The sequence below is a fragment of the Cyanistes caeruleus genome, chromosome 6 (assembly GCF_971803275.1).
Source record: "Cyanistes caeruleus chromosome 6, bCyaCae1.hap1.1, whole genome shotgun sequence".
Lineage (NCBI taxonomy): Eukaryota > Metazoa > Chordata > Aves > Passeriformes > Paridae > Cyanistes > Cyanistes caeruleus.
In genome coordinates, this window is record NC_141706.1 from 23,960,610 (window position 1) to 23,973,361 (window position 12,752).

A 12,752-nucleotide genomic window follows, 5' to 3' on the forward strand; every position below is an offset into this window, starting at 1 on the left:
TTTGCTAAAAAAATCTTGCTATGGGTAAAGTTGTTTGATTCAGACTCTACTGCTCTTATCACCAAGCAACATGTGAGTGGTAATGGTTTTCCTTTTCCATTTCAAGAGGTGAACAAATAAACTTGTTAAATCTGCAGTCACCCATGCTTCCCGACTCAACAGCACAACAGAAACCACCGACTGTGCCAACAACTATCAATGTAAGAAGTCTGCAACACAGGTATCTACAGCATCCCAAAACAACATCCTTCACCCCAGAAATTGCCACAAATCCTCCATCACACCCTCGTGCTGCTCCCCAGCTTTGGCATTGCCAGCTAGTGGCATTTTGCAGCTCTCTCACGCTGGCACAGCATTGGCACAGCAAACAGTGAGGGAGAGTGTTTGCACTGGAACCTCTCCTACTAATTGGGCTTTTGGCTTTGTTGGGTTGTTTTGCTTCAGGACTGGAGAGAGAAAGCATCAGATTTTCCTCTAATAATATTTGGGCCAAGAGTTAATTCTCAGCAATTAAAAACAAAATCCAAACCACATTTTTTCCATAAACAGCTAATGGTCTTGGATCTGTCAGTGTAACTAGCACACAGCTGATTTCTCAGAAAATAAAGAGCATGCCTGCAATAAGGCATGACAAATAACAGCTAGTTTAAAAACAGGTCATTTTAGTGAATTTCTTTACTTTATAAAAGCTTACAGGTTTCCTGAAACTTTCCTTTAAAGTGACAGAACAGAGCATTACATCACTTAAGGATTCATCTTATATACTGCAGCATTAGCTGAACACCACTAACAGTGCTGTGAAGGTGGAGGCAGATGCTGCTTGGAGTTCAGAAAAGAGATCATGCCTAACACCAAGTATGTTGACGAGAGAATATGTGCTCTGCAGGAGATACCTACAGACCAGGCAGGTAGGCAGGAGGCAAATAAACTTTATTTGCCAGCCTAGATGTGGGAAAAAGAAGATAGAAGACAGAGGACTCAGTGCTTGACATCAGATACACTGGGTCATTTTTGATTCAAAGTAAAATTTGAGCACTGAGAGCCCAGGCTAAGGAGATCCCTGCTCTCTCCTACTCCTCTTTTCTAGGGGTTGTTGAGGCAGGTAGGAATGCCCCATAAGGAAAACAAGATCCAAATTTAATGTGGCAATTAAAGCTCTTCAGGAAATCCAGGGCAGATCCTCAGTTCATTTAATGGAACATGAGCAGCAACTCCCTCCTGCCCCTTTAGAGAAGGGAGCACTTGCATGCAGAGCAGGTTGTATCTGAGACAACAACCAGGATTCAGCACCCTTCTGCTGGGCTCATGCCACCTTTTACTGAACATCTAAGGTGTCATCAAGCTAAAAAAAACCTCACCTGCTGCAGCTCAGCAGGGACACATCAGGAGAAAGGCTGCTGAGAAGACTTCTTTTACACCCTGCAAGCAGTGATTAGGTACATGCCCCAGCCCTCAAGAATGCAACCACACTTGGTGTCCTGCAGACAAAAAAATTCAGGCTGAAAGCAGGCACACCTCAGTCCTCTGCTGGTGGAGGGCCAGATACATTTTGTCAGTGTTCTTGTCAAAGGCAAAATTATACAGAAACAGCCTTTTGTTTAATAAATGGATAAAATATTCTAAAGGATACACAAAGCTTCAAATGCTAGAATTTAGGGGTTGTGGAGTTGCCTGTGTAGCCAATTCCCAAATGCCAAAGATGGTGAAAAATTTGCCTCCTTTAAGAAAAGGATCCAGGAGCCTCAGATTAAGCTGGTGATGGCATCTGCACATCAAACAGGAGGAAGCACTTCTCTACAAATCCTTCAAGTGTGTCATCTCACTGACATGAGATGCTGAGAATGTCACCGGCATTCATGAGCTGAAGAAGTGGCTGTTTTATTCTGCTCTGTCTATTACAAAAGGACTATTACAAAAAATAGCTGCTTTGGTGCAAATTTTCTTTTCCACAAATAGCAAAAAGAGTGCCCTAGGAGTGGATCATCCCATTTTTATGCTGGGAAGATGAGGATATCTGCCATTAGCTGCTGCAGGAGGCACAGGGCTGGTTCAGCCTGGCTGTTCCTCAGCATGAATAGAGGCTGCTCTCTCATCTGCAGAAACCCCTCTCAAAGGGCATGGAATCTTTGACCAAAAGGCAGAGCATTTGCTACATTTTCATCAGCAGAAAGTCTAATGGACTTCATACTCCAACAGCCAGAGGCCAGGCTTCTCCCCACAACTGTCATGGCCATCATGGGTACAGTAATCCACTCGGTTCTTCCTTTGAGTCCTCTGATTCTAGCTGCCTATATCATACCAGAACAAAGATTTTCCTTTCCCATAAGAAGCTGAATCTCTCCATGACAGCCTCACACCTGGTCTGACCACAGCAGGATCCCTCCTGGGCTGCTGTTATGTATGCACACTCACCCAGCAGAGTCACTGTTTAAGTCAGTCACCGTCTCTAGGCTTCTTTTGAGTACTTTTCACCCCTGCTGTAAGAGGGAAAAGCATCTGGTGTTGCTTCATGGAGAATGAACTTCCTGCCATCCAGCCTCAGGATGCTGAGCAAGAAAAGTGTTCATGGCTTCCTCCAGGTGATTCCCAATCTTGTTTTGCCACTTCTTCATTTTATTTCCCAACAGCCAACCCACTGACTTGAGCACAGGTCCCTCCTGGCCAGCTGCAAGTTTTCCTCAGCCACTCCACTGCCCTCTCAGTACAAAGACCAAAAATCCTGTGACAATGCCATCTCACCTGGAGTACCAAGGTGTGAGCTCAGAGAAGTGCGCAAGAGCCTCACCTTTGTTGATCAAGATCCTTTGTCTTGAAATCAGCCTCGCACAAATAAAAATTCAAAGGCTTATGTTGTCCCCAGATTGCTCCCCCAGCATGCACAGGCACAGATAAAATATCAAACCACAACATCAGATTGCCCAATCCTTTTCTCCTTTCAAAGGAAAAACTTCTTTTTAGTAAAACATTCACATTGTTTACTGAATACATGTGGTAACCAGCAATTTCTTCTCCAGCTAAGACAGCAAGTTCTCTGCAACACCTAAAACCTCCTTACCCAAAGGGCTGGATACAACTGCTGGGGAGATGCAAGAAATTCAAGCATATTTTCCTCATCCCAAGAAGTTCTCCTCCAATATTTTGAGAGCTGGGCACCACTATCTCACCCCCATAATATTTTCTAGGCTACATGTTAGGGATGCGATCTGCAGGAAAAACTTTACCTCACTGTTCTGAACTTGCAGGATGCACTTAAAAAACTAAAAAAGGTTTGTAAACATTAACGAGTAGGAATGAGTATGGACAGGCTTTCTGGGCACCACAGCTCACTGTGCAAGTATCTCTCTGGCTGATGCTGTATTGGTTTTGCCCAGGAGGGATGCAAGGACAGTTTGACCTTTCTGCAAATGTTGTTAAAACAACAAACGAGCTGAGGCAGGTGGGTGAAGCCAATTTCCAGGAAGATGGTTAACCCATTCTCTGCCTCTCAGAGAGGAAAATTCCCCTTTGCACAGATGTGTGACACTTGGTTACCTCTCACCTCTTGATCTACCTGCAAAGAGTGAGTATAAAGGTAAAAATACACTCCTTCCTGTGAGCTCAGGGGCTGTTGGCTATGCTGTGCAAAACACCTTTCTTGAAATACCAGTGTAACCTATGTGCTGGAAAAGGGTGAAGTTCATGCCCTGAGTAGACACCTCTTGGCTGTCAGACCACTGAGGGGAGCACAGGTAGAGTCTTGAACCCAAATACCACCAGCCCCCATCCCAAAAAAAGAAAGGATCAGTCTGAATGTACAAGGATGCCAGGATCTAGTACAAGGTATCAGAAATATCCTCTCCTTTTCTCACTCAGAAGGGACAATCACAACAAAATACAAAAAAAACCTCAGACTTCTACAAGACAAAAAACTAGAGAACACAAGCCTTGAGCTTCTCCTCCACAAAGCAGGATAACACATGAAGGGCACCTGTTCCTGGCATCCCAGGCCCAGCTCAGCACAAGGAACAATCAAAGCAAGCAACAGAATTCGAAGCAAAGTTGGAAGCAGATGCCATTTGAGAGGTGCTTTGATTCAGCATGTACAGCTGCTCTAGGAAAAGTAAAATCACTGCAGGCTTGGGGGGATATTCCTCTCTTTGACATAAGCTGTCACTGAGTCAGAAGCCCACAGCAGAAACAATGATGTGGGATTACAAAAAAGGGTGGAGGGGAATAGGGGAATAGCTATGTTTAGGAGAGACAGCGGGAAATTTCCTGCCAAATACTTCTAAAGAAAAATGTATAGCTGTCTTCAGAAAGCATGCAGCAGAAAAACCTTAGTGGTTTTTTTTTTTAAAAAAAAAAAAATAAATGGATGTCTTGAGCTGGTCTCATTAAAAACTATCTCATACATTGTAATATTTATCTATTACTCCAAATCAGCAGTTTCCCAAATTAGTAAGTCACTAGAATCAGTTAAGCATCTTGCAGAACCACATCAGAACTGAGAGCAAGTTACTTCAATGCAACATTTGCAAAGACCTTGAGTGATCCAAACTGAAGCATTAACTAATTAAGTACCCCCAGCTCTTGAAAACCAATCAATAATTTTTCCTTCCTCTGTCATGGGAATAACAACTGGTTTTTGCAGTGATATACAATGCCACTGCACTCAGTGAGCTCCACTCTGCTGCTTTAAAGCAAAAGCAGGAAGTCAGAACAGAAAATTCCTAGGGAGAAACTCTGCTGAGACACAGCAACTCACAAACTCGTCCAGACTTCCTGCTAAAATAATACTTTGCCCAAATGAGAGACATTCTTCCCTCCCCTCCACCCCATTTTGTCTCTCTGCAGGTGTCCCCCAATACCTGGAGCAGCAGGACAGTGTTGCTCCCCTTCCCTGGAAGCAGCAGTATATTCCACAGCAGAAAGCTAGCAGGGAAGGAACACCGCCACTGTAAATAGAGGATCAGAGCCGGTCCAAGCCAGGAGGTGTGGTCTGCACTGCTCCCTACGCATCTCAGCCCTTTCCCAACACAGCCTAGTAGCCCTCAGCTCAGAAGGCAGCACAAAAAAAAAAATACCTTTGAGCTTCCAAGGTAAATTCCTTGTAATCCTGCCTTGCACACAGCTGTGAGGCAGAAGGGCTTGTTTCTGAGCTGCCTTAGGCAAGAGGGGAAAAAGGGGTAAGAAAGCAGATGATCCCTCACCTCACATTGAACTTCCCTTCCCTGAGAAACTCGAGTTGTGCTTGTACTTAGCTTGCTGCCTTGCCCCCAACCAACTTCCACCAGGCAAAGGCTGGAAACTACCTCTGTGAATCCTGCCTCAAGTTTAACTCCAGTTTTACAAGGCTGGCAACCTGTTTCATAAAGAGAAGCACAGAGGACTCAGGAAAAGAGAGAAGCAAAGCATAAAATGACATGGCAAGAAGCCTGTTTCCAAAGCATCGTAAACCACACACCAGGGGTGTGTGCACATCCCAGGACTGTCTCACTAAAGCAGCCAGAAATGCCACCCTCTATCCTGCCACTGACCAGAGCACCACCTTATCCCACAGCATCCCCAAAAGGAGGCAAAGCCATCCCTGCCTCCTGCTAGCTGGAGATGCTGATGAGGATTTGTCGCTCAGTGGCAGCTCCAGAGTCTCCAGGCAACACCAAGATGCTCTCAGCTGTGTCAGGTCCTACTCATTAAGCCTGAGGTCTTCTCAGGAAAGGTGACAAAGGAAAGAAAAAAAAGTGTTGAGACCCTGGCAGGCTGGCTCTTTACCACCTTTTAAGGTTTTGTGCCCTTTTCTCACCCCTACCCCAAATGCCTCTTTTTCCCAGGAAACAAGTTTTGCCATACAAATCACGAGCAGGCAAGGCTACCCTCTACAGAGGAGAAAACCCCCTCTTCCACCAAATTTCCACTGAGAAGACTCCAGCTGGTGTCTGAACAGCAGAGACCTCTTCAATCTGCAAAGAGAGGAGCTCCAAACAGCCCCATTCTCTCAGCAACAAGCAAATGGGATCTGCAGAAGGCAAAGGCAGGTCCTTCCCTATTATTTTAAGATGGTTATTTCAAAACCCAGACTAAAAAATTGCCATGAAGCCTACTACAGACAATCACAACTGTCTTTACTAGAGGTTTAACAGGGCCAGAGAATTCCCCTGAGCCATCTTGGAGGTCTCTGTGCTGGCAGAGGGCATAATCATCTTTCCATTCCTCACAGGCTCAGCTTTGCCTCAGCTTCAGGACCCCAAATCCCCTGGGACAGGCTCTAACAGTGCAGCTGTGGCAAATAAAACAATAAAGCCAACAAACCCATACCAAGTGAGGTATCTGCCTCCAAGCAGGAGGCTTTACTCACCATTTTGTTCACCATTGCTGCAGAAGTCTTGCTTGACACTGACCCATGGTCTTGGCTGGGATGCTACTAGAACAGCACAAAAAAGGCAGCAAACTGCTTCCTTGCACCCTGTCCTGTCTCTAATCTCCCTCTGCAGTTCTTTATAAAGGTTCTCCTAATACTGACCACAACAAAAAAACTTATAAAACAAACAAAAAAAGTCCCAACACTCCACACTTTGGAGGTACATTAATGATTCCTTAGTGTTACACGGATAAAGGTTAGGAAATACAAAAAGTTGGGGTTCCCATAGTAATGCTAATTCAGCCACACTGCACATCCTGTGTATTTAGTGGTACACACTGAAAAGGAAAAGGCTTCATCTACCAATGCTTAAAAGGTTTTTGATTTAGTAAAGACACTTTAATACCACCCCCCACATGCAACATTTATTGTTCAGAGCCGTGGATTTTCAGATCGAATTGGATTAAGCCAATCTCAGCATCACTCCAGCTCCCCATATCTAGGGCAATAGCATAAGAGCTCTCAAGCATGATTACAGACTGAACATTATTTGCCCAACCTGAATAGAAGAAAGGGATCCAGGCGTCAGAGTGGCTTGAGTCACCAAATCGCAGTCACACAGATTCTGCACTGGGATGCAGCAGGGACTTGGTAAGGAGAGAGGGGAGACAATAACAAACAAAGCCCCCACACCCATAATCAGCAGGTGTTAATCCATTTCTATAAACACTCATTTATTTGATGCTGACAGCTTGAAATATCCTGCCAGGTATCCCACCTCACAGGTCTGGGAACAGGTGAACTACAGCCACACTGACCTTTCCCCGGCACAAATCCATGTATTGCTCTGCTCTCCCAGCTCCTGGGGGCTCATCTCCATGCTTTGCATAAAGCCCACACCACTCTTCGAGAGGGAACAGCTACAAGTGGTCCATTTGCATTTAGCGGCTTCTACTGAGCAACCCGATTTGCATAGGAAGCGAAAGACTCTTTGTGCCATAGGAAATCCATTAAATCAAAGGGGTTTGAGCACCTCTACTGGAGCAGAGGTTTACCCCTCTGGCTACACTTCTGGGAGAAAGAAAAGGTAGATCAGGCATCTTGCAAACTCCTTAAAGAGGCAAAGAGGACAAGGAAGAAGGAAGGCAGCTCTCAAGCACAGGAGCAAAGTGTGCAACAGAAGAAACATGGACACTTGTGGGGGTGCCCACATGTCCTTTCTCCTTCCAGGATACCTGAATTTTTTTCCTAGTTCCCATATCTCAGACAGAAGGACACAGTTCAGGATAACAGATATCTCAGAACTTCAGAAACCAAAGGAGAAGAGAGAGACACTGCTGCTGGAGAGGTTCTCAGCTGTGCTGGACACCAGGTCAGCCACACAGCCCTGCTCGGAGGGCACCAAGCTGATGGAGTTGCCACGGAGCAACATCCACACCAGAGCCTGCGCAGGACACAAGGACACAGCAGATGTGTCTACCCACAGGGTTACTGGGTGGCTGTTCCTTCACTCACACTACTCAGGTCCTTGCACTCACCTTCCCTGTTGGGCTCCACCATCAAGTCTCCGCGTTTTAAAGAGGCTTTGCCACCCTCCCCACGGCTGAAGAGCCTGGCTATTCCTCTGAGCTGCACAAATTCCAGTCAGCATCTAGCCACACCTGCCAAGGGTAACAAGGTTTTGGTCGTGCTTTATCTTATCGAAGCAATGATGACGCTTGTCTTTCTTCTTGGGCAAAGCTCAGTAGCTCAGCACCTGCCGAGGAGGGGAGCTGGGCAGGGGCCAGGAGCTTCAGGCTGCAGCAATTCACTCCAGAGCAGGATGGCTCTGCTGGCCTGCCTGTCCCACCCCACAAAAAATGGGCATTTGACCCACAAACTAGGGCTGTGGGGAAAAAAAAAGGCTCAGCAATATGTACGCTTCTCGTCCCACTTTCAGCTCAGGTTCTGGCACAGGCACGCAGCTCGCCTCCCCCAGACACAATATAGCCTCACTAGCCCTTGCCAGGAGACAAAGCAGTGCTTTACAGGGAGGCAGAAGTCTTGTCTGGAGATAAAACTTCAACATCTGTCATGCTGTCAACCTATCAGTCACCTACAGCTTCAGTTCCCAGCTGGTGATGAGCTGGGTTTCCTCATCTTCATTTTCTAGAGGGGAGAAGAAACTGAGGCGGATAAAAGCATTACTCTTTCTCACAGATGCTATGCTGAACAAAACGGAGAGGAATTTAGTTACTGTAACAGTGAGAGCCACCAAGTTGCTGTAGGATGTGTTAAATCTGCCTCCCTGCACTTGAACCTCTGCCCAGCTCCCACCATGCTCAGCCAAGGGTTTATAGCTAACCTCCAAGTTTGCTGTCTCCTTTTCCAGAGGCTTGACTCACCTAGCTATACCGAAATATAGCTTAATTTTTCCCAAAAGGTTTGCTTACCATAGCCTAAATTACATATTTAGGCACTCCACAATTTTATTTTTAACAGCACACAGCTATTCCTCCAAAGGACTGCAGATATCCTGCATGGTATTCATTGGAAGAGCTTGAAGTAGGAAGCAATAAACAGGTAGATATGTTACCTTTATTGCACAGTTACAATAATTAGGCTTTTTTCAAGCCTTCCCTACACTGCTTTACTTTCATCCAGCACATGTGCTAAAAGCTTATTCTTTCAAAAAGCTGTAGGGTAGGTCTTCAGAGCTTTCCCCTTATTCATGGTCTCATGTCTCCAGACACACAGGTTGCTCAGCCCATAATACATCACCTGCGGTGAGCAGGGACACCTTTACATCTGCCAAGATTGTACCAACAGCACAAGCTCAAGCCAGCCCCAAGCCCACACAGTGCTGGATCACCACAGCAAATCTCAGGAGGTTCACAGCTCCCAGGCACATCTTCAGAGCTCTCCTGCCATCCCCAGAACAACACAAGCCTTTCCTGCAGGGCTTTCAGGTATGTGTAAAGCTCAGACATCCTTCTGAACCAGGCAGTCCCTTCCACATACACGGGGCAGTAACTGGTGCAGAACAGTGATACAAAGTCTCATACCAGCAGAGACTGAAGGCACAGAAGCAGAGGCAAGAGCTCCTCCTTCAGATGTTGTCTCTGCTAAATTAACCGCAATTACACACTTCACTGGATAGAAAGCAGGGATGTTACAAGCCTCCTTGCTCTCACTCTTTTTACTTGACAGATTTTCCTCCAGTTATGCCAAGCATAGAAGAACACTGTAGCCTTCCAAAGTGTTGCACCATATCTCATTTCCTCCAAAACAAACCCATGATTAGATTAAAGCCATAGTCTCTGAGAGCACAAGACTGTATTTGTTTCTGCTTTAGTGCTCTGTCACACAAGGTTAAAAGAGAAAAACATTTGGTTAAAAAGTCCACAGGGTTTCCCAGCCATGTTACTCCAATCCTGAACTGAGCACAGGAAAGCCCAGAATGGCTCCAGCCTTCATTTTAAAGTCCACAGTACCACAACACACCTCTACTTTGGGTGTTTGTTTTCTCCCAAAGCTGGCAATACTTGTTACTCCTTTTGAGGCACTTAGGTCCTGCAGTCAGGTGAAACACTGAGATTCAAGCATTCCTGGCAGCTTATACAGACATGCAGAAATCTCCAAGAGAATCAGAAATCAGCAGGAAAAAGCAAATTAAGAACATTATTTAAAAGAAAAACAAGAAATTATGTAATTTTGTGGTTTGGGGTTTTTTTAATGTGTGGCTGGAGGTTATTTAAAAGCTTAGGGTTGGAAAACCTTTTGATCCTATGGCTGGAGGGGAGCACGTGGTGCTCCTTGTCACAGCAGAAGCCCATGGGAATACTTAGTAGATACTAAGTAGATCCACCCTGGTGCTCCTTGCACAGCTGCAGAGGTCAGGTTTGTTTAGCAAAATATGCATTAAGCCCATGTGGAGGGAAATTCTCCTCAGCCTCAGGCAAGAAATTAAAGGCTTGGGGTGCAGGATGAGGAGAACATTGCTAGGAAAATATTAAGAGGGTCAATCAGTACCTCCCTTTCAAGCCGCTGGGCTATGGGTACCTGTAAGGATACACAGTGACAACGGACAGAAGCTCTTACTCATTGTTGCAATTCTGCTGTTCTGCTAGGAGAACAACAGAACCGCAAGAGATTCAGACCTGCAGAGTAAACCAAGTATTTCCACCTCAGACTTCACGCAAAGCGACAAGCAAGCCAAGGCACCCGGCAGGAAGGAGGGAGATGCTGCTCCACTCGGTGGAAGATGACACATTTACTGCAGCTGAAGTTTCTCATCACTGTACTTAAATCCAAGATGAGCTCCTGCAAGCAGGGGAGGAGAGCAGGGAGAATTCAGTCCCCAGAGCAGCCTTATGAAATCAAAAAAGATTTAGAGAGCGAGTAGCTGCATTATGGAAACCAAACCTCATTTGCCGCATGTAGGGATCGATTTCCTTAAAGCTCTCTGACCATGAAGAGCATTGTGCATGGAGCTGAGCCCATGTGATTTCTCTTGCTGTCAATTGTCCTCATCCCAATAGTTCATTTTCTGAGGCTGCCTGGCAAAGTCACGAGGAACAGCAGTTCCCCAGCACTGTCTGTGTGCTGCTAAAGACAGCCCCACGTGGAGCCCTCCTTTGCAGCACCATCTTCAGGTCAGTAGACAGGAGGCTGTCGATTCATCAGATACATCAAACTGGGGTGTGGGGGAGAAATTTTCCTGTCTGATGGTAACAAAACAACCAAGCAGGCTTTCCAAATGGATGGTTCGCACTCCCCACTATAGCTTGCTGCAGGAAGCCAAGAGAAGAATGATGCTCCAGGGAATGAGAATATTTTTTGCCCAGCAAGGTAGCTTCAAAGACATTTTATACCATCTTATGAAGGATTCTAAAATTTTATCTCAGGCTTCACATCATTCTCTGTGGAGCACGGTGTCCTGGAAAAGAAAGGATTCTTCCACCCCAGCTCACTGCAGCTTTTCAGAACCTCCTCTAGACCACCTGAAGCAATTATCTGCTTGATCAAGAAAAGCAATTTCCATAGCCCTCAGGAGATATAAGTGTGTGTATATATATATATATATTCATCTATATATAGCTAGTTAGATGATCCTCAGAAATAAATGTTACTCTAGAACATGAAAAATAAGATACAATGGCCCCTGAGCCTGCATAAAGGCGAAGCTAGAAATTAAGGTTTTCTGAGCCCCCTTTGATGCAGAGCAACCATCAGAATAAGCAAGAACTCAACAGGTCACGACTAAACAAGCAAGCTGTGTTTGGATTACCCTGCCTCCTCAGGATATTCCTGAGCACAGCCATCTCCCTGTGTCTGAGGCTGACCTCTTTTCCCCTCAGCTGTTTTCAGGAAGTCCTACAGGAAGGACTTAGGTTCAACACACAAGTTCACCGAAGTGCACCCCGTGAGTGAGAGATATTAAAGAGAAAGAGGCCACAGTCTTGGGAGAGGGAAAGCTCTGGTATTTTTTTCCCTCTAGAGAAGGAGAAGGAGAAGCAGCACCAACACAGCTGCTGTAGGAACCTGCGGCACTTTGATATGGTGCAGTGTCATCTGCACCTAGACCGCAAGAAAGAAAATTCCCTAAACAAAAGAAAAATGAAGAGAGAAAATAACAAGGTCTCTACTCAGGTTCAACAAGAAAGACCAAAGTTCCATGACCGCATATCAAAGGAGCCTGCAGACTTCATAGAGACAGGGGAGAGAAGGCGAAAGAGGCAGCAGCTCGCTGTCCCGGACCCCCGCAGGGCAGCGCTCCCCATCCCGTGGCGCGGCCGCAGCTACGCCTCAGGAGCGCTGTGTGCGGGAGGAGACGGCACCGCACAGGAGCGCGGATACTCCGCATCCGTCTGTCACCAGCGAACGATCTCCGACAGCTGGGGACGGGCCAGGTGTGTGGCTGCGGCCCGGCGAGGAGCCCACAGCACGCAGGGCCCCCAGCCCTTCGCTGGCCTCTCCCCACAGCCGCGGGGGCGAGGGAGCCGCCGGGGCCCTTCGCTGGGGCAGCCGCTCCCCGACACCTCGGCGGCGGGAGCCGGCAGCTGCCCCGGGGAGGGGATCGGCCCCGGAGCACCGCACCCTCACCCCGCTGCTGCCCCGGACTCCCCTCACGGCGCTTACCTGGCCCGGCGGGGCGGGAGCGAGCGGCACCTGCGGCCGCCCTGGCGGGAGCGGAGCCGCCGCTGGCGCCGGGGCGGCCCCGGCCGGAAATGAGCGGGGCCGCGGGCGGCAGGGCCGGGCCGGGCCGGGCCGGGCCCGCCGGGCGGGCGGCAGCGGGAGCCGGGCCCCTCGGGAGAAGCAGCTCTACCCCCAGCACTAGCACCCCTGAGGGGCAGGAGAGGCGCGCACCCAGCCCCGCTCACAGCCACACCCCCGGCAGAGCCGCAGGCAGCGCCCGGGCGGCTTTATGGAAAAA

General features: G+C 47.4%; 1 protein-coding gene across 11 annotated transcripts in view; it reads right to left on the reverse strand.

The window, feature by feature from the left end:
* The window catches only part of CRACR2B (calcium release activated channel regulator 2B), a 46,814-nt gene that overhangs the window by 33,665 nt on the left and 397 nt on the right, over positions 1-12,752 (reverse strand). For 3 of the 11 annotated variants that reach the window (XR_015288703.1, XR_015288704.1, XM_086895697.1), the window contains exon 1: positions 7,876-8,289. The exons of 2 other annotated variants lie outside the window; for them this stretch is intronic. Coding sequence is in view for 2 of the 9 variants with exons in the window: in XM_086895697.1 (XP_086751823.1) it covers positions 7,876-7,897 (22 nt within the window). In the remaining 7 variants the exon portion in view is untranslated. Of the gene's footprint in view, positions 1-4,847; positions 5,030-5,189; positions 5,342-7,875; positions 8,679-12,457; positions 12,565-12,752 lie in introns of those variants that run through there. 6 more of the 11 variants (XM_086895696.1, XR_015288705.1, XR_015288707.1 and 3 more) reach the window with 6 other exon arrangements.